The 17,633-nt window shown below is 38.9% G+C and overlaps 4 protein-coding genes and 1 pseudogene across 6 annotated transcripts; 3 read left to right on the top strand and 2 right to left on the bottom strand.

The window, feature by feature from the left end:
- The first annotated feature begins 1,731 nt into the window (after positions 1 to 1,731).
- On the top strand, positions 1,732 to 3,128 carry LOC124190764 (serine/threonine-protein kinase/endoribonuclease IRE2-like). Of its 2 annotated transcripts, none has more exons than XM_046583615.1 (3): positions 1,732 to 1,866; positions 1,973 to 2,299; positions 2,375 to 3,128. In XM_046583615.1, exons 2-3 carry the CDS (start codon positions 2,130 to 2,132, stop codon positions 2,739 to 2,741), a joined length of 537 nt encoding a protein of 178 aa, XP_046439571.1. In that variant the 5' UTR covers positions 1,732 to 1,866; positions 1,973 to 2,129; the 3' UTR covers positions 2,742 to 3,128. The 2 variants fall into 2 exon arrangements, with proteins under 2 accessions (XP_046439571.1, XP_046439572.1); XM_046583616.1 differs by having other exon boundaries at positions 1,743 to 1,850.
- A 2,935-nt stretch (positions 3,129 to 6,063) lies between these two features.
- Positions 6,064 to 7,524, top strand: LOC124190762 (3-oxo-5-alpha-steroid 4-dehydrogenase 1-like). Of its 2 annotated transcripts, XM_046583613.1 has the most exons (6): positions 6,085 to 6,126; positions 6,188 to 6,376; positions 6,440 to 6,617; positions 6,689 to 6,858; positions 6,919 to 6,963; positions 7,037 to 7,524. In XM_046583613.1, exons 2-6 carry the CDS (start codon positions 6,214 to 6,216, stop codon positions 7,309 to 7,311), a joined length of 831 nt encoding a protein of 276 aa, XP_046439569.1. In that variant the 5' UTR covers positions 6,085 to 6,126; positions 6,188 to 6,213; the 3' UTR covers positions 7,312 to 7,524. The 2 variants fall into 2 exon arrangements, with proteins under 2 accessions (XP_046439568.1, XP_046439569.1); XM_046583612.1 differs by having other exon boundaries at positions 6,064 to 6,376.
- Positions 7,289 to 10,257, bottom strand: LOC124190756 (acylamino-acid-releasing enzyme-like). The gene is made up of 11 exons (XM_046583599.1): positions 10,044 to 10,257; positions 9,868 to 9,978; positions 9,621 to 9,796; positions 9,425 to 9,552; positions 9,200 to 9,352; positions 8,999 to 9,128; positions 8,640 to 8,927; positions 8,316 to 8,578; positions 8,129 to 8,252; positions 7,542 to 8,061; positions 7,289 to 7,477 (listed from the first exon to the last, which is right to left on the bottom strand). The coding sequence occupies exons 1-11, from the start codon at positions 10,166 to 10,168 to the stop codon at positions 7,381 to 7,383; spliced, it is 2,115 nt and encodes a 704-aa protein (XP_046439555.1). The 5' UTR covers positions 10,169 to 10,257; the 3' UTR covers positions 7,289 to 7,380.
- A 208-nt stretch (positions 10,258 to 10,465) lies between these two features.
- LOC124190761 (lysine-specific demethylase 4C-like) lies at positions 10,466 to 13,402 on the bottom strand. Its single transcript, XM_046583611.1, has 5 exons — positions 13,330 to 13,402; positions 13,077 to 13,160; positions 12,486 to 12,845; positions 11,602 to 12,418; positions 10,466 to 11,525 (listed from the first exon to the last, which is right to left on the bottom strand). Exons 2-5 carry the CDS (start codon positions 13,130 to 13,132, stop codon positions 11,142 to 11,144), a joined length of 1,617 nt encoding a protein of 538 aa, XP_046439567.1. The 5' UTR covers positions 13,133 to 13,160; positions 13,330 to 13,402; the 3' UTR covers positions 10,466 to 11,141.
- Positions 13,403 to 13,466: 64 nt separating this feature from the next.
- LOC124190763 lies at positions 13,467 to 15,321 on the top strand (annotated as a pseudogene).
- The last annotated feature ends 2,312 nt before the right edge of the window (positions 15,322 to 17,633 follow it).

Raw genomic sequence — 17,633 nt, 5'->3', positions numbered from 1 at the left:
AACATATTGGAATTTACGGAAAGCAAGACGACGATAAAAGACCCAAAATGCAATTCGAAAAAATAAGACGAGATGAGATGGGCTGAAGATGAAGACACGGTAATAAACAAATGAATAAAAATATCCACGAACCAAATTGATTCTTGGTGACAAAAGAGAAAACAATCAGATAAATTTAAGGATCGCTTCCTTCTGACGTAACAAGTCGTTCAACGAAAGTGAAAGAAAATGAACTCTGATTCGACTGGTTCATTGTGATTCCTCGTCTTAAATACTCCCCTATTTTCCATAGATTAACCAGCAATTATTTTTTATATGTAAAACGATTGGGCGAAACTGATCGAGAACTATTCCTTAATCAAATCAAATCATTTCTTCGCAAATTCCAATTCCAGCCAACGTTAATTGGAGATGGAATCGTTCATTCTCCCTATGTTTTCCCAACCCTTCTTCTCTTATTTTGACACCTAAGTGTGTGTAAAAACAATTCGCTATAAAACAATATCACATCGACTTGATCGAAAAAATGTCATGGTCAGGTCAAATCGGTCAAATGATACACGTTGTAGTCATTCTCGTTTAAAATCGAACAGAGCTATCAGTTGCCAATAAAACAAGAAAAGGTTTACCTTAAGTGAAGACCAGACTGGAGGGAGATGGAAGGAACCACGTCCTCGTGAATCCAAACATGTGAGTTCACATGGATGTACACAAGAACAGACGAATCAGAGAGGGTTCAGTGATGAAGGCAGATCTCGAAGACTCTCGTTTGTGTGAGAAGACTAGAAGAATAGAAGTAGTCCAGGTTCGAAAGTGGAAAAAATCTTGGAGCCTATAAATCAAATAGAAAACAAAAAAGGCTATAGCTCAAAGATTTAAAACTCCGCCTTGGCTTTCAAATTTGCAAATAGCATTCGCCAACCATCTAAGCCTTTTATTCCAATAGACGACATCCAACCGCGCCAAAATGTGCAAGTCCCTGGTAATAGCCACCATTCGCTAGCACCCTATCCTCACGTTCCAAACCATGAAAATTGGAATATACCTCGAAAGACTGTCGCTCGTTGACAACAAATGCTGGGGACTGAAATTCAAAGGAAGAAGTGATGATGATTCGCATCTTCAAGACTACAACACGAAAATATGTTTTTAGCTTTGATGAAATTGCTCCGGTAAGGAAGGAAGCAAACACCTGAGGGGCTTATCAGTTCAGATTTGTTTTCCCGTGCGTTAATGAAATAAAGAAATCGACACGATCATTTCGGTTACTTGAAAATTATTTCTCACTCCACAAGTCACTCCATCAGTGGATCAAACAGAGGCACCGATATTATTGGTATGCCCCTGAAATAGTATTAATCAAAATTCAAGAAGAAAAAGAAAATGGAAAAGATGAAACAGCAGCACATCAAAGAGGAACATGAGTCAAGAGCGACATATTTGCACAAGGCTCAGTCTTCGGTATTGTATTTTATTTTGGTTTGTTTTCATCTCATTCATTATGTGTCAGGAGCTTTAAAGTAGGACGAAACGTTATTTGATGAAACCGTAATGAGAAAATTACACTCTGAGTTTGCAATAGCCAATTCTCGAATCTCTAAGTCAGTACGTCCAAAAACAAGAATGGTTTTAGATGTTGCAAAGGTGGGGTGGTTTTCGAGATAACGTTTAAATCTGATAATGGACGACGAAACCTTATCTTTCATTTTTTTTTCCCCCCTTTTATCTAAGTAGGCTACACTCACATTTTGAACACAGACATTTCAAATGGTTTTTACGTTTTGTTCTTCTATTCGAACAGCGCAGCATATTTACGTGACTTCCGCACGCACGACGTTTTCTGCTAACAAGTAACTTAGGAAAGGAGTAAGTAAAAAAAAAAAAACGAACTTCTACCAGTCCCCTCCAAGATTCAAAACATGGTTCAAGGAAGGAACTTTTTTATTCTTTTTTTTTCTTTTTTTTAATGAAGAATTGGTGGAATATCCAGCTCACTGAAAACACCACCGATTACTTAAGTGAAGGAAATAACTAGTCCTGAAAGGATCATTCAGTGAAAACGTTCTGATTGATGTTGGAACAGAAGATATTGATGTTTGAACGCCACGAGATTTTAGGAGAGAGAGGTCATGGCTTGGTCTACAAAGGAATGTGGCATGGCATTCCAGTGGCCGTCAATTGAAAATCGAAAACGTCAATTGAGCAATTTTACAAACGAACGGGAAGAAACAGCTTTGCTGAAACTCAATCACCCTAATGTAATCGAATTATTTCACGCAGACGGTGATCAGGATTTCAAGTGACGTTACCAGTTACCTTATAAAAGAAATATTTCTGAAATATTTGTCATGTGTGTTTGAATATTCCATTTCAGGCAATACGTTCTCGAATTATGCGAAGCCTCACTCGATCGATTATTTTTGAAAGATGGCGACCCGCGAAAATACCGTGGCCAGATGCCACAGGAGATTGAAGTTCTCTATCAATTGTCCATTGGACTCGAGTGCATTCACCAAATGAAAGTAATCCATCGAAATATCAAACCAGAAAACGTCCTCATCTGGGTGAATCCAGTCAACAACGAAGTCGTGATGAAATGGTCTGGATTTGGATTGAACAAACTAGTCAACGAAAGGGGAACTTATTCCATGAGTGGAGTTAGAGAAACGTACAACTGGCTGGCGCCGGAAATTTTGAAATTACTTCAATTGGACGAGGCAAGTATTGGGTATATTGTCTAAAAAAAGTTGATGGATTTGTTCCAAAACCCAAAAGTTCGCAACGGGCGTGAAGTGAATCTGGCTTTCAGGCCACGGGCCTGAATGACTCCTGCAGGGCCTGAAAGGTACGGGCCTGAACGTCGCCCACCCGTCGCGAACTCATCAAGAAAATGATCCATCCCGACCCAGAAAAAAGAAGGTCTTCATCCGATGTGGCAGAAGAACTAAGACAGATCAAATCCGACTTAGGTTAACTCGCCCAACATCAATACGAAGATTTAAATGTTTCATCTGTTATTATCAATTACGGCCTGGGGGTAATAAACAGCTTTTTATTAAATTTAAAAATTTCATTGCATATCCCAGTGGAGTAGTAACGAGTAACCAATAAAATAAAATAGAAACTGACTTTGCATTCGGTCCTTGTCATAAAAATAAAGAGAAGAAAAATAAACCTCAACAATAAATCTGCAGAGGTTACCTATGAGAGCTTATGACAAACCTACTTAAACAATAACAACGTCAAACAACTGGGCATGCCAACAACTGGTTTAGTGCTTGCCCTTATCCCTAACCCAGTTTTAATTTTTGACTTTGTAATGCTGTTGAATTAGTAATGGGTACGATGAGGGAATCAACACGAGAGAAACTGTCCCCTAACATGTGGGAAATTACGGAAAGCAAGACGACGATAAAAGACCCACAATGCAATTCGAAAAGATGAGACGAGATGAGATGGGCTGAAGTTAAAGACACGGTCATCAACAAACGAATAATAATAGCCACGAACCAAATTGATTCTTGGTGACAAAAGAGAAAACAATCAGATAAATTTAAGGATCGCTTCCTTCTGACGTAACAAGTCGTTCAACGAAAGTGAAAGAAAATGAACTCTGATTCGCCTGGTTCATTATGATTCCTTGTCGTAAAATACTCCCCTATTTTCCATAGATTAACCAGCAATAATTTTGTTGTTGTACAAAATGACGTCTTTCTTGGAAAAAAAAAATGGCCTCGCAAGGTCCTACTCCGACCAGCGTTAATTGAAGGTAGGAACGGTCATTCTCTCCATGTTCTTTCAACCGAGCGAGGTGACACAAAATGAACTCTGATTCAGTGTGACTCTTTATCGTGAATACCCCCTCTCAATTTCTGATGAAGTAATCAGCATTTGTTTTCTTCACTAACTGAGAAAATTGAGCAACTAGCAGAAAAGCAAGAGAAGAGATTATCGAGTCCTACCTTGAGTGAATGGGTGTTAAAACTGGATGACTAAAGTTGAAAATTAGAGGGAAGAAGCGTCAGGATCGAATCACGTCCTCGTGAATCCATTATTCACACTCACACGGATGTACATGAGGACAAATCAGAGAGGTTCAGTGATGAAGGCAGATCTAGACGACTCTCGACCCTTTTCTAGGTTCGAGAGTGGAGAACATCTTGTAACCTAAATCAAATAGAAAACAAAAAAATTATGCCATTAGTTATGAAAGAAAACAGGAAAGCTATGGCTTTAAGATTTAAAACTCAGTCCGTTATTGATTCAGAAGGTTGGCTATTGTTATTCGCAAATCTAAGAGGTCACCTGCCTTTTATTCCAATACACGACATCCAACCGTGCCAAAATAAGAAAGTCCCTGGTAATATAGCCATCATTCGCCACCACCACCAATGGGCACATTCATTCCCCTCCTCCGATCGAAAGCCGGTTACATCTACCCTTGGTCCACCCCGACGATTTAGCAGTTACAATCACGGAATCTTTCGGTCTACTATGGTCTACTATCACTTAATCCATAATTAAATTTATTTTTTAAAATTAGAAGACACTCATGATTTCACAAGGAATGAATTTTTAAACCCAAGATTCTTGCCCCCCTTCTATAATTAAATATACTGGTTAAATATTGTGGTTTATTGATACAACAAAAATCTAAAATCTGCTTTACCTTGTTCTTGTTGGCTTGTAAACTTCTTAGATGGACCTTGGTCTACACCAAAATCACAATGGGTTGTGACGAAGAGATTAACTTAAATGATGAAGGGTATTAGAAAAGATGGACGAAAAGATATTAAAGTGACTGTTTACTTAATTTCAATTATGATAAATTGACTTCAGTGTAGAGGAAAGTATGGTTGGGTTGCCTATTGTCCACATACTACATAGTGCTATGGACAGTGGCGTTGACATGAATGGACTGCATCAGGTTACCTGTAAAGAAGAAACAGATTATACAATTTGTGTATCAAGAAACATAAAAAATAGAAACGTAAAATCGAGGAAACATTTTGCTTTAGCTACTTATGTTGTGCAAGAATGGGCAAGATTTTTCATGTCACAGACGCTAGACAATCTAACTAGAACCCACAAAAGGTGTTGAAGACTTCCATCATAACCCTGCACGGCCTGCAACAATTCATTTACAAGAAAAAGCTTTTAGTCCCCTAAGTACTGCTCTATTCTCAAGAGATCTTTTTGTTAAACCATGGTTTAACCATGTGATTTTACCTTTCTGCCATTTCTGCCTCTCTTTGATAACCAATCGCACATAGTGTGGCCTGCACCGTCGAAGTTCAAACAGCACAATTCAGATTACAGAGTTCCAAATGGTTAATTATTTGGCGCTAATTACACTTAACTTAACGCACTTAACTGGCGAGTTACAAGTATGGAGTTCAAAGCGAGACCACATTGAAGAGAGACGAAAAACCGCGAAAACGTGAATGAAATGAAGACATCTCATGTCAAAATCTCAACGAACAGCATTGTCAAAACTCATTTGAGAGTTTCCTATCAACGAAATAAATAAAATATTTAAATTGCTGTGTTGTTCGATTTTACTTGATTATTTGTATTTAATGTGTCTTTAAAAACGACAGCACAATAAATTCTTAAATTTCGAAAAATAATTAATTGTTTGAGTTATTTCACGAACAGTTGCAACTTGCAACAAATAATTAAACATCGGAATTGTCTTTTCCACAAAGACCGCAATTACACAATAGTAGTTAACCTAAACTATCAAAAAAACAAAACTATTGTTCGCGTGATCGGTGAAGCTGTCTCTAGCATTTTCATTTTGTATTCCATTTCGAGAAAAGAAGAAATTGGCGCCAAGACTGGTGTTTACACCAAATCAACGCCATCTAGTTTTTCGTTTGGCGAGAATTATCTTTTGAGTCTATTAAATCTTTTTTCTAGGCTTATTGGAACTAAATAACCTAATAATAAATTGTGTTTCTTACATTTTTACGTATCATCATTGCATATTGAGAAAATTGAACAACTTTTACAAATGAATTTTTACGCAAGAGGAATGAAACTGGCAACCCGGAACCAAATACGTCAACAAGCACATTAGAGCGGTCTACAAAACAGCGGTCGAACTCGAAAAATCTATTTGAGGTTTTCGTTATCTTTGGGCTAAATTGGCTGACACTAATTTGATATTCTATAATCTATACAGTGTGCATATAATTTCCTTCCAGAAAAATGTCCTCCAAAACTCTTGGTGGTGATAAATTTATTGTAGACTACTTGCATCCTTTATTTGGAGCTAAAAATGACTCGGAAATGTTTTCTCAAATGGTCTGGATCTTATTCCTCTATACTCTAAGTGTTATTTTCACTATGTATATATTACCAGCCCCATATGGTAATTGCATTGATTAACTAGAAATGTTGAGATGATTAGAAATTATGAACACATTTTTCAAAGGACGCTATAGCAGCTCAAAATTTGGATTTCTCATCCCTGGAAAATTTGCCTGGATGACCCAGGAATGCCCAGCTCTTATAGTACCTGTAATTTTACTATTGACTACATCTGCAACCTGTTGGCATTCCACTGCAAATAAGATTCTCTTGTTAGGTTTTATCATTCATTACGTTCAAAGGTAATCCAGGTTTTCTTGGCATGATACATTAACAGTTCTTGTGTTTCATGCAATTTACTTTTTCTTTATAGGGCTTTCATCTTTCCACTGAGCATGAGTAATCCCACGAAAAGTTCACCCTTTCTTGTTTACATTTCAGCATTGTCCTTCTGCTTATTCAATGGCTTCATGCAAGGACATTACCTTTTAAATTATCATCAGTATGATGATAAATGGACTGCTTCTCCTCAATTCATAATAGGTGGTTATTGAAGTATTGTCATCTTAGAAGAATTTAATTCAAAGATCTTTTATGATTTAGGGATAATCATCTTTTATGCTGGGATGGCCATCAATATCCATTCAGGTACAGACTGGTACAGATGGGATTAAAAATGTTTAAGAATCAGTTTTATATTTCAAAACTAAATAACCAACAGATCAGCTACTGATTCATTTGCGCAAACCGGGAGAAACCGGATACAAAATTCCAACTGGTGGATTGTTCGACTACATCACCGGTGCCAATTTCTTTGGAGAAATTGTCGAGTGGACTGGATTTGCAATTGCTTCCTGCAGTCCTCCAGCAACCATCTTCGCTGTTTTCTCTGCAGCCTATCTCGGCATGAGAGCATGGCATCATCAAAATTATTACCTATCTAAATTTGAAGATTATCCACGAACAAGAAAAATAATCATTCCATTTGTATTCTAACCGCCAAAGAGGATAACATAGTGATATTATAGAGCAGAAAAAATATAAATTGTTAAATCGGTTAATCTGTTACAAACTTTGTTGAAACCACATAACTGTGTTGATAAGCGCATCTGTATCGACGGGGACTTGACTTAGTGGATGGCAGTCTTCATACATAATCATCCTAATTTTTTTAAATCCAAAGATTAAGATTAATAAATTGAATAGATTAATTTTCCTTGTTTTACCTGGTTTTGATTCCGTGCAGTTGCAGGGCACGATAGTATTCGATCGATTGAGTTGGAGGCACGCGACGGTCAATTTTGCCCACAAGCAGCAAAGTAGGAGCTTTCACCTGTTTGACGTATCTGATGGGAGAAAGCTCCCACATTTTAGAAAATGTTTTCGGTTCGAGCAGCTTCTCCAGTTCACTGCCATCCCCAAGGTTTGATTCGACAATGGTCCAGTCGGCAATATCCGTAATGGGAAACATGGTGGCAATATCGATCACGGGATTGCGAGTGGAGACGGCCCGATAGAAATCGGGGTACTGACCACTCAAGTGTGTGACAAGGAATCCTCCGTGGGACCCACCAAACAGAAACACCAATTCCTTGTCCAGAAATTCAGAGTGCTTCTCGATCATCTGAACGGTAGCGTTGTGCACTTCCTGGACGTCTTGCTCTCCGACTTTTCCCAGTAGAGAGTAAAGCGATTTTTCACCGAATCCGGTCGACCCGCGGAAGTTGACCAACAACACGGCGTAACCTTGTGTTTGACAAACAAAAACTATAATTTACCAGGGGACAAACGCAACACTTGTAGACTCGATTACCTAACTGGGAGAAAAAGTAAACTTCCGCTTTAAACTGATCAGTTGAGACAGAGTGAGGACCACCATGTGGAGCTACGACTAATGGAGTCTTTTTCGATGGATTCTTCGGGTAGATTAAGCTAGCCTAAATAATGAATGAAACTAAAGATTTAGACCATGTAAAAGTGAATTTTTTCAACTTAAATACTTCATATTCCATATCACCAGGAAGCTTAACCGAAAGCAAATCAGAAGCGAGCGATTGGGTCGGTGGTAATTCGTTTTTGCCAGTTAGGCATTTCCACTCTATCGGCTCCTCGTTTATCTTGTCAGAATTGAATCGGCCAATGAAAAGCTGATCAGGTCTGATCAAAGAGACGCCACAGACGAGTATCACGTCTTGGAAAACATCAAGTACGACACTCCCAGTGCAACCTTCGGGGAGAGAAAGCTTGCAAATGTTGGAAGAATCTGTAGAGAAAATGAACGGTACAAGTATACTGGCAGTGATAACAATTATGTTGATAATTACTCAGATTTAAAGCGTAAGACTGGACGCTGCTTTTGCACGGTGTTGTAAAAAAGACCAATTTCCCATCAGGAGACCAGCACCGCTCTGGGAACGATTGATTGTACATTCCCTGGTATGATTCGTTCGTTCCAGTTTCCACCTGTCGAACTGCTCCGTCAGGGCTAATCGACGAAATCTTTTGTTCCTTGTGATGAGGTCCATAAGCTAAGCTCGATAAATAGATAATTGTGTTCGATTCCGAATGGTGGCGCGGTGAAGCGGCCGTGTTGGTCTTTAAGCCAAACCAATCTATTTAAAAAAAGGTTTTTAAATAGAAATATAACTGCAATAAAGCATAATTCTCTTAAGACATCAGTTACCGTATTTGCCAGAGGAAATGTCGACCTTGAAAATTTGGCTAGGACGATTAGAACAATAAATAATTCCCAATCTACGAGGTTGGTGGAACCAAGCAACACCAGCCAGTTGATTGTTTGAACACCAGATTAGCTAAAAAGCCCAACAAAACGATTATTCATCAACTGTACTAGAATTTAAAGAATACCACCATAAAATCTCACTTGTCCCGGGCTCCATTCCTCGCTGGCCTCCAAAATTCGGACACAATCTTCAGACTGGAAAGGTTCCCAGTCAACTTTAAATATGCAAATGACTGGTTGGGATTTACCGACGAGCTGTTCACCCCAGTCCTCAACAAAATCGTACTCGGAGCCCTTTCGACACACAAGATATTTTTCATTTGAATGAGAAAACTTGACTTGAGAAAAACTTTTAATAGTTGGTACCACTTTTGAGCCTTCAGCTGTAGCTGCCATTCCAAACTGAAGAAAAGATTGCTTTTTAGGTTCTTTCTTCTCAGCCAAATATACCAAATGCTTTTCATCAGGGGAGAACTCCAGACAACCAAAAGTACCTTATAAAGCAGAAAATTATTATTAATTGGTTGGTAAAGCAACAATAAGGCAAAGATAAGTCGATTACCATCAGTATACACTTTCCCATGTTTATCAAACAGATGAAGGTCCACACTGCTGTGTAGGTAGTTATCTTTCCAAATTTCCAATAGCTGTCTGTTTTTCTTTTCAGCCGATTTGGAATCAGGGATTTCTCTGATGATGGCTGTCACATTGGATGTCTTTCCAAATGCTTTAAGTTTCCTACCAAATAGACCAAATTTGATTGAGCATGAAGAAATAAAATAATTAAGTAAAACAATCAAATGACTTACTCAGTAGATACATCAGACGAGGGAGTTTGTGAAAGCAAATTAAAATTATTTTTCTGAGCAATGTAGTGGGTCTGAAATGTAATGCTTTCTTCCTTGGCTAAATTGCGTTGACTGGTTGACAACAGAGAAAATAAAACTCAGACTGTAACCAAACCAAATGAAATAACATTGCATACCTTGCCGTGACAGCAACATCGATGACATCGTTTTGAATGTTTAATCGACCAGCATTGTAAAAAACAATCTGCGATGTTCGTCTCCAAGCACTCACAGCTTCTTCAAGAGTGTATTTGAGTGCCATTCTTAATCTATTAAATGGTTGTTTGAACGACCGACTGTTTTCGTGGCACAGGCGGTTGTGGATAAGTGGATTATGAATATTGTTCGTCTGCTATGAAATGTCATTCGTAATTTCGTAATTTCGTATGTTATCTTTCACGTTGCCATTTTAGATATCAAAATCAAAGTATATTTGTTGATCAGATAAATATTGTCGCAACCATTACCTAAGATAAAGACCACTCGTGAGTCAATCATCGTCATCTTTTATCTATGTCGCAACATTCAAATTGAAAAAATTAGGAATACAAGGACACAATTTAATACTGCGACTACTTTATTCGATTTTTCAAACAGCCAAGTCAGCAGCTGATAACTCCCACTAGAAGTTCACACAGATTTCTTTTTTCAATCTTGTCTTTCTGGAGTAATACGAGAGAATAGGATGGAAACAAAACTCAACAAATCATCTTTTCAATCGAATGCTGGTTATGAATAATATAAGACAAAGCTGTATACGTTATTTGTTTGTGTGAATAACACGAACACTCTATCGTAATAGGGTGCCGGCAATTAACGAGGTATTTCTTTGAGAACAAGAAAAGAAAAAAATTACAAAAATTAACAAGTAGAGCAGCTGGGGGGACACAATATTATCCTTCGTTCAGAATCCAGAAAAAAACAAAAGTCCAAAAAAACACAATCATCATCGTCACATTCCCGCGCAGTCATTCAAATTACATGTTTTAGTAACAATTTTCTTACAAGTCACACACACAAGGCTATATCATTCCAACTCAAGACAAAATAAATGTGGTTACAGGTGGATTCAATATTCTTAGTCTTCATCCTATCCAGCCCAAATACGAATTGTTTGAAATAACTTAAGTTCACATCATAATGAAGAAGGGGGGAGGAGGAGAAAAACAAACAAAAAAGGAAAGAAAAGGCTTATTTAGTTGCCACGACTCAAGTTTGATTTAAAGAACACACAATTAAGGTTGAATGGCTGGACAGGCATGCTGGAGTCGTTGCATTTGCGCTGCTGCTGCCTTTTGCTTGTCCAGTTGAATTCTAAGATCTTTGGGTAGATCCTCGTCAGGATGATAAAAATCAGGTCTCTCTGCGGTGATGACGGTGTTGGTTCCGTCGCGGAAGGATAAACTGTAGAGTTTACGCTTCGTGAAGCCTCGATAGTGGCCGTCGTAGCTCTTGCCGTCCGTCCACAAGACTTCGACGGCGGCTCCCGCAAGGGGTGGGCCATCCTCTTTGCAATTGTAATTCTTGATGTCTTCCGGATAAGTATCTTGGCTGTTTGTCCCATCGTTGAAATCGACAGAATAGTACGTGACCGTCTGAGTATTGTCCGTCACATCAGCCTGTCAAATGAACCAACCAGTCGTGTTAAAGAGCTAAAGCTTGCCAATAATAAAAAATAAAAACGGAAAAACTCACCAGATGATATTCACCCGATTCGGGATGTTTGGCGTAGACTTGTTGGCCGACAGACACATGAACAGGAGCCTTCTTTCTGAAGGTGGATGTGGTCGATCGAGGAGTGTGGCTGGTTGAACAGCAGTTGGCGGAAAAGTAGTCGCCATCCTGACTAATCGTGAACCGTACACCATTGACTAGGCCGCACAGGGGATGGAACGCCCGTCCACATTGTTTGACACAAGGAAGGCAGCTGCCGTGATGCCAGGTGACACTGTTGGCGCCGTAATCGGACTGGTTGATGGAGCAGTAGCTGCAATTCAGGAACAAGTAGTCCTTCCAGCCCAGTGGACTGATAAAGATGGGCTCGCGATTGTCCGGATTAACGAAAGAAACACCCGGGAAGCAAATTGTACACACAACGTGAGCCCAGCGGCCGTCAGTCGTCCCTTTGAGGAGTCCACCTCGCTTCTGGCAGAGGCAGCATTTGATCAATTGTCGGTCAGTCGGGCTGCGTTCGCAGCGCCGGCAGACCCATTTGTCGGTCACCGTCGACTCTGCCAGTCCGCAACACTTGGCGTGGACGCAGATGCAACAGGACGAGCAGCGCAAGAGGATCGACGAGGTGATTTCATGCCGCTCCGAGTCAAACAATGCATCCGGCAACACAACGGCAGACCATTTCGGTGGTTGGTCCGGTGATTGTAGAGGTTTCTGTGGCGTCCAGGGTCTGAGGACACTGCAGACGCAACAGTACGGCTCCTGCTGGCTGTTCAACACGTTGAATTCACATTCATTCGTCCAGGTCCAATCCTTTTGCTTCTCCCACATGATTGTCCTAACAGATCAATAATAATCAAATGAATTGTATAAAACGAATCAAAATTAAATTAAAATTTCTTTACAGGTTGGTGGAAACGTCTTTGGAATCGAGGCCTTTGCGCGGACTCTTTTGTTTTCTCGACCGACGTTCATCACCACCACCCGAACTGGATGGCGGTGGCGATTGATTGTTGGTCGAGGTGATGCAGGTAAACTGTTGTCGATGGAGATCATCCGTCGTATTGCTGGCCGGTTTGGCGTCCGTGCCGGGACATGGCGGCGCACAACTCGTCACAGAAGATGACGAACTGACGCCAAACTGAGTGCCAGGAACGAGGCAGGATTTGATGTGAGAGTTGGGCGACGGTTTCTGTATTCTCGTTTTACTAAACACATCCTGAGATGCTGAAGAAGAAGACTCTTCCATCTTGGCGGCTGGATAACTATCAAAAAATAATAAAAATCAATAACTATCAAGGACACAGTGTCTCAAATGACAAAACCAAAATGACAGAAGTTAAAGTTAACTACACAATCCTTCGAAATAAATATTGTGAAGGATCCTACAACTAGCAAGCTTTTCCAAGGTAGACAACTAAAGTTCTACAACAGGAAAGTTAAGACATAGTCACCAACTAACTAAGTCTCATGATTAGAAAGTTGAACATATATACCTGAAGTGTTTCTTACAAAACGTACAGCCGGTACGTACAGGAAAAAGAGACGACATCTTGGCAAAATGTAGGCCACATGATCAGCTGAAATTTCCAAGTAGAAATTAATAGGCTAGGTTATTACCACACAAACACAAACAAACACACAAATAATTAAGATTCAGTCACATCCAACAAACTAAAAAGGAAATAACATTTTAATGAAGAAAACTGTAAGGAAGGAAAATACGCCGTACGGATTATCCAACGATACCTTTCAATCAACCCATGCAATCAACAATCACAATCAGTGATTCAGTGCTACAAAAAAATGGCGGCGGTCTCACGTAGCGAAGACTTATTGTTCCATATCAGTAGTTGTAAATGTGAATCATAGATGGCGATGAAACTTGTCTTTTAGTCTGCTATAAATCGAATAAAATGTCTGCAATTGTCAACCTATGCCTAGGCCTACGAGTTTTCCGTAATTTTCAGCAGTTTGTGTCAATTAGACCCATTTCCAATTATCCCACATCATTTCGCAAAAAAAAAGAAATTCAGAAAGTGGATGGTAACTTTTATATTTTCAAACTGGCACTTAGTATCATTAGGCCTAGATTATTTACACGTGAATTGCATGTGCTGCAAGGCTGTAACTGGCATCCTGTTAAAATTTATTAGGAGATGACGAATTCCGTTCGCTGGATCTGAGTTCCAACAAGTCGTTGAATATGAGATCATACCGACGCAAAGTATACAAGAGACCTTTCAGTTCCAACAAAATGTCAAGACTGACCCTTGGTTTGGCCAGTTGCCAGATCTTTCCATCCAGCTAGTGTCCCGCTTCCCTTGCATAAGGGCTGGGTAGTTCCGTGGCCTACACCACCCGGTAAATTTGCCAATGCAGAGTTGATGAAGATCCCCAACTTTCTTCACTTGACACCACCCGCTATTGAGAGACAATTCCTAGCATTGAAAAGTGAGAACCCTGCAGTATAATAGATATATTCATAAAGCTTTAAATATTATTTGTTTTTAGAGTTCTGCACAGAGTGGCTGAAAGAGTTGGATACCAACAAAAAGATTGAAAATCATTTACCCATCACAATCACAACAAGTAATTACCTTAATTCTTTCCCCTCATTGAATAAAGCCCGAGCCAGAATTGTAACACTCCAGGTCTGAAAAGAAGTAATAAAAACCGCATTTGATTACCTGTTTTAAGTAACTCTGTTCTTCCCTCATGTAGGGGAAATTGAGCTCTTTGAAATTGGACAGCCATGCCAAGGATAAATTCCTCTTTTTCCTGTACCGGCTGTACATTTTGTAAGGAACACTTCAGAACTATTCAGGTAAATATGTTCAACTTTCTAACTGTGAGACTACAGACTTAGTTAGTCGGTGACTATCTCTCAACTTATTTGTTGTAGAATTTTCAGTTGTCTACCTTGTAAATGCTTGCTAGCTGATAGGTTCTTTTGCAACTTTTAATCTGAAGGATTGTGTTTGCATAGTTTACTTTAACTTCTGTCATTTTTGTTTAAGTAATTTATTAAGACATTGTTCCCTTGATAGTTGATAGTAAAAATAGTAATTGAGTTTTTTTTTTATCAATTGGATTATCAGTCTGGTAAAAGTATTACCTTCTTTGTTGCTGACCAACTTACTCTTGGATTTCATGCAGCCAGCTAAGGGCTTTAGCTATTGTCAATAACATGAAGTGACATTTATTCATCTAGATTAATTCATTTCATTTTGGTTATAGGTTAGCGTAGTTGCTGTCCGCTGTGGAGCGTTGTTGAAGCCTATGCTGGTGAAAGATATTTCTACATCAAGTTCAGTTGGCCGTTCCTTGATGCTGATTTTAGACCGAATTTGCATCATATTTTGTTAAATTATTGTCATCGTTACTATTGCAGTTTGCCGTTAATAAGTTCAGAAGCAAAAAAAAAAAATGGGGTGTGTATGTCTAACAAGTAATAAACATGTTTTTGGGGTTGGGAAAGTAAAGTGGTGGATTGTGGAGGGGGGAGGGAGGACAATTCAAGTTTGGATATAAAGTCAGTTAATTTATAATCCTACAAATGTATTCCTACCAATTAATCTCCAAATCCCAAAAATATATACCTTCCAATCCTTCAAACCCTGTAAATATACACCTACCAACCCCTTAAATCTATACCCTTAACCCTATAAACCAATGTTAAACCTTATACCATATCCATGTAATATCTGTTATAAATAAAAAAAAAAATACACTATATGAACTAAATTTTATTTTCCTTTTAAAATGTTCAAAAATTTCAATAGACAGAGCCTCCGGTTCAAGACGGTTTACTACTGCACGAGTTTAAACGCAACCCGCCACCACCGCTGCGGCAATGAGACAAAAAGCGGTGGTTAAGTTTTGCGGAAATCTACATCGTCTTTGTAACTTGACTGACGGAGATTTTCACAAAAAATAAACCATGGCTATTTGTTTCATTGGGTAGTGGGTGCATTGTTTTAACCCGCACATGCTGTTATAGGAAATGTCTACGGCCCCCAGAGATATGTATCTGGACCGAGAAGAAGAGAGAAGTACGAGGCAAGTTTTACTGGGGAGATGTAGTCATACTAGGCTTCCGGGTTAGACTCATGACCCTCCAAAAGTTTTCATCGGATCACGCGCCTTCCAAGTCCCCGTTCGACCAGAGCCCTCCCCTCCTCCTGGTTTCACAGCGGGTGAGTGACCACCGGCGGGCGTTGGTTAGTGGTTAGTTAGGGAAATGGGGCCACAGAAAAGAAGGGAGCCCAGATTATGAACTTGTCATTTATCTAACAACTACACAACGTATCAGTCTTGAATTGCAGCATTCTCTCGTCAGTTTACAACAGTTGATGACTTGATGTCATCAGGCCCGAAAGAGTTACCCTGTGAAAGCAGAATGAACATTTATTTTGATGACAATAAAATTCAAATGAGGTTGTAGCGAAAGAAAGTAATACCTCAAATCAATAGGACCTGTGTAAGGAAGTAAACAAGGAGATTGAAGGGTAGCAGCCAACGGGTTAGCAAACAAGGAACCTTGTTGACTGTGTGGTCCTTGTCCTTTTCCTTCGAAATATGACTTCTCATAGAATCTGTCATGCCAATGTTTTAGAAACCTGTAATGAAGAACCTGTAAATAAAATAAAACAATAAGTTACCTTGTTTATAGTTTGTGTTATCAATGTGCTTGACGTCTATGATGATTAAACAGTTAGTAGTGTACACTCAAAATTGGGGCATGGCTGGGATTGGCGATCTAGCAAGTCCAATACAAACAGCAGACAATTATGATGAATCCTAATAAAAGATGAGAAGTATATGTACTGCAATACTGTATTAATAAAGCTAGTAATGGTTGTTACCTGTTCATTTTGATGGCACATTCAGTAGAATACAATGATTTTGAACACATAAATGGTTGACAGCAGTAAGCTGCACGACCCTTCAACACGTTTTCTCCTGTAAGTTGATGAGATACATTAAGTTTATAAACATGCACACAAAATAGAACACATCACCGACAATTCACAGATGAAATCACTCGAATTTACCTGTAATTACATTGGTAATTTTCGAAGAAAAGATAGCTTAACTCTTGACAGCAAACCGGCATAAGCCCAAAACTGACACAAACAATTAACACGCCATCTATTAGACACGCCTAAAAACTCATTATTAAGGACTGGACTTAAGATGCTCACAAAACTTGAAAATCGCATGTTTGTTTGCTACAACCTAGCATTCAATCTTGAGATTAGTACAGAGAACAAAGCTCACTTGCTAGTTTTATGCAAATTTTCCGGAAGTATACCGGAAGTAAGCGATAGCGCCTAAACAATTGAGCTGTCATGAAAATAAACTAAATATTCGTGATCTACGTGAAATTTGGGGACGATTGGGTGTGATTTAAACGAAATCCAAAATTTGGCCAAAATCGAGAATTTTCCTGAACTATAGTTCAGGAACATTCTCAAAACCGGAAGTACGCGTACGTACAAAAGAAAACATGAACTTTACCAAAAATTTGACGAAGATCACGAATATGTGGTTCTTTTGTGTGTCAGATGAATATTTACTGAACTACTGACAGAAATGAGAAAACCGGAAGTAAAAAATAAAAACACATTATTAAAAATCTAACAAGTGAGCTTTGTTGGTGGAATAGTTATCGTCATTTACCACACATAAACTGCCGAAAAATGTTTACAGGGATGGGCAAACCATGCTACAAAGTAACTGAAACTAACGACTATTTTGACAGCTGAAAAGGATCAAATGAAGAAACTTTTAAGTTATATCTATTTTGACACTTCGTTTGCGACTCGCCAGAAGGGCCTGATTAAGGAATTATTACGCAGACACAGAACAGAGTTTAAAGCAAGTATTATTAGTAGACAATTTAAGAAAAGAAGTCGTCGAGTATAAAATAGAATTGCAAATAGAAAACAAGACAAGACAAAGCAATCAAAATAAACTATACAGTAAAAGAATCAGAATCAGAGAAACTTACATTTTAAATGGCGTTGAATTTATTCCAAAAAACATAA

This window comes from Daphnia pulex, chromosome 3 (genome assembly GCF_021134715.1).
Source record: "Daphnia pulex isolate KAP4 chromosome 3, ASM2113471v1".
NCBI lineage: Eukaryota > Metazoa > Arthropoda > Branchiopoda > Diplostraca > Daphniidae > Daphnia > Daphnia pulex.
Note: the sequence above shows the minus strand (reverse complement) of the source record. Positions and strands in the feature narration are given on the sequence as shown.

Excerpts from the sequence above, each read along its gene's own strand:
- LOC124190764 (XM_046583615.1), top strand. The coding sequence starts at position 2,130 with ATGGCTTGGTCTACAAAGGAATGTGGCATGGCATTCCAGTGGCCGTCA. Across the intron at positions 2,300-2,374 it reads GACGGTGATCAGGATTTCAA|GCAATACGTTCTCGAATTAT; the intron begins GTGACGTTACCA and ends ATTCCATTTCAG.
- LOC124190762 (XM_046583612.1), top strand. The coding sequence starts at position 6,214 with ATGTCCTCCAAAACTCTTGGTGGTGATAAATTTATTGTAGACTACTTG. Across the intron at positions 6,618-6,688 it reads ATCATTCATTACGTTCAAAG|GGCTTTCATCTTTCCACTGA; the intron begins GTAATCCAGGTT and ends TTTTCTTTATAG. Across the intron at positions 6,964-7,036 it reads GGCCATCAATATCCATTCAG|ATCAGCTACTGATTCATTTG; the intron begins GTACAGACTGGT and ends AATAACCAACAG.
- LOC124190756 (XM_046583599.1), bottom strand. The coding sequence starts at position 10,168 with ATGGCACTCAAATACACTCTTGAAGAAGCTGTGAGTGCTTGGAGACGA. Across the intron at positions 8,579-8,639 it reads GTCTTACGCTTTAAATCTGA|ATTCTTCCAACATTTGCAAG; the intron begins GTAATTATCAAC and ends TTTTCTCTACAG. Across the intron at positions 7,478-7,541 it reads CTGCACGGAATCAAAACCAG|GATGATTATGTATGAAGACT; the intron begins GTAAAACAAGGA and ends TAAAAAAATTAG.
- LOC124190761 (XM_046583611.1), bottom strand. The coding sequence starts at position 13,132 with ATGTCGTCTCTTTTTCCTGTACGTACCGGCTGTACGTTTTGTAAGAAA. Across the intron at positions 12,846-13,076 it reads TTTTGTAAGAAACACTTCAG|TTATCCAGCCGCCAAGATGG; the intron begins GTATATATGTTC and ends ATTTTTTGATAG. Across the intron at positions 12,419-12,485 it reads AAAGACGTTTCCACCAACCT|GACAATCATGTGGGAGAAGC; the intron begins GTAAAGAAATTT and ends TTGATCTGTTAG.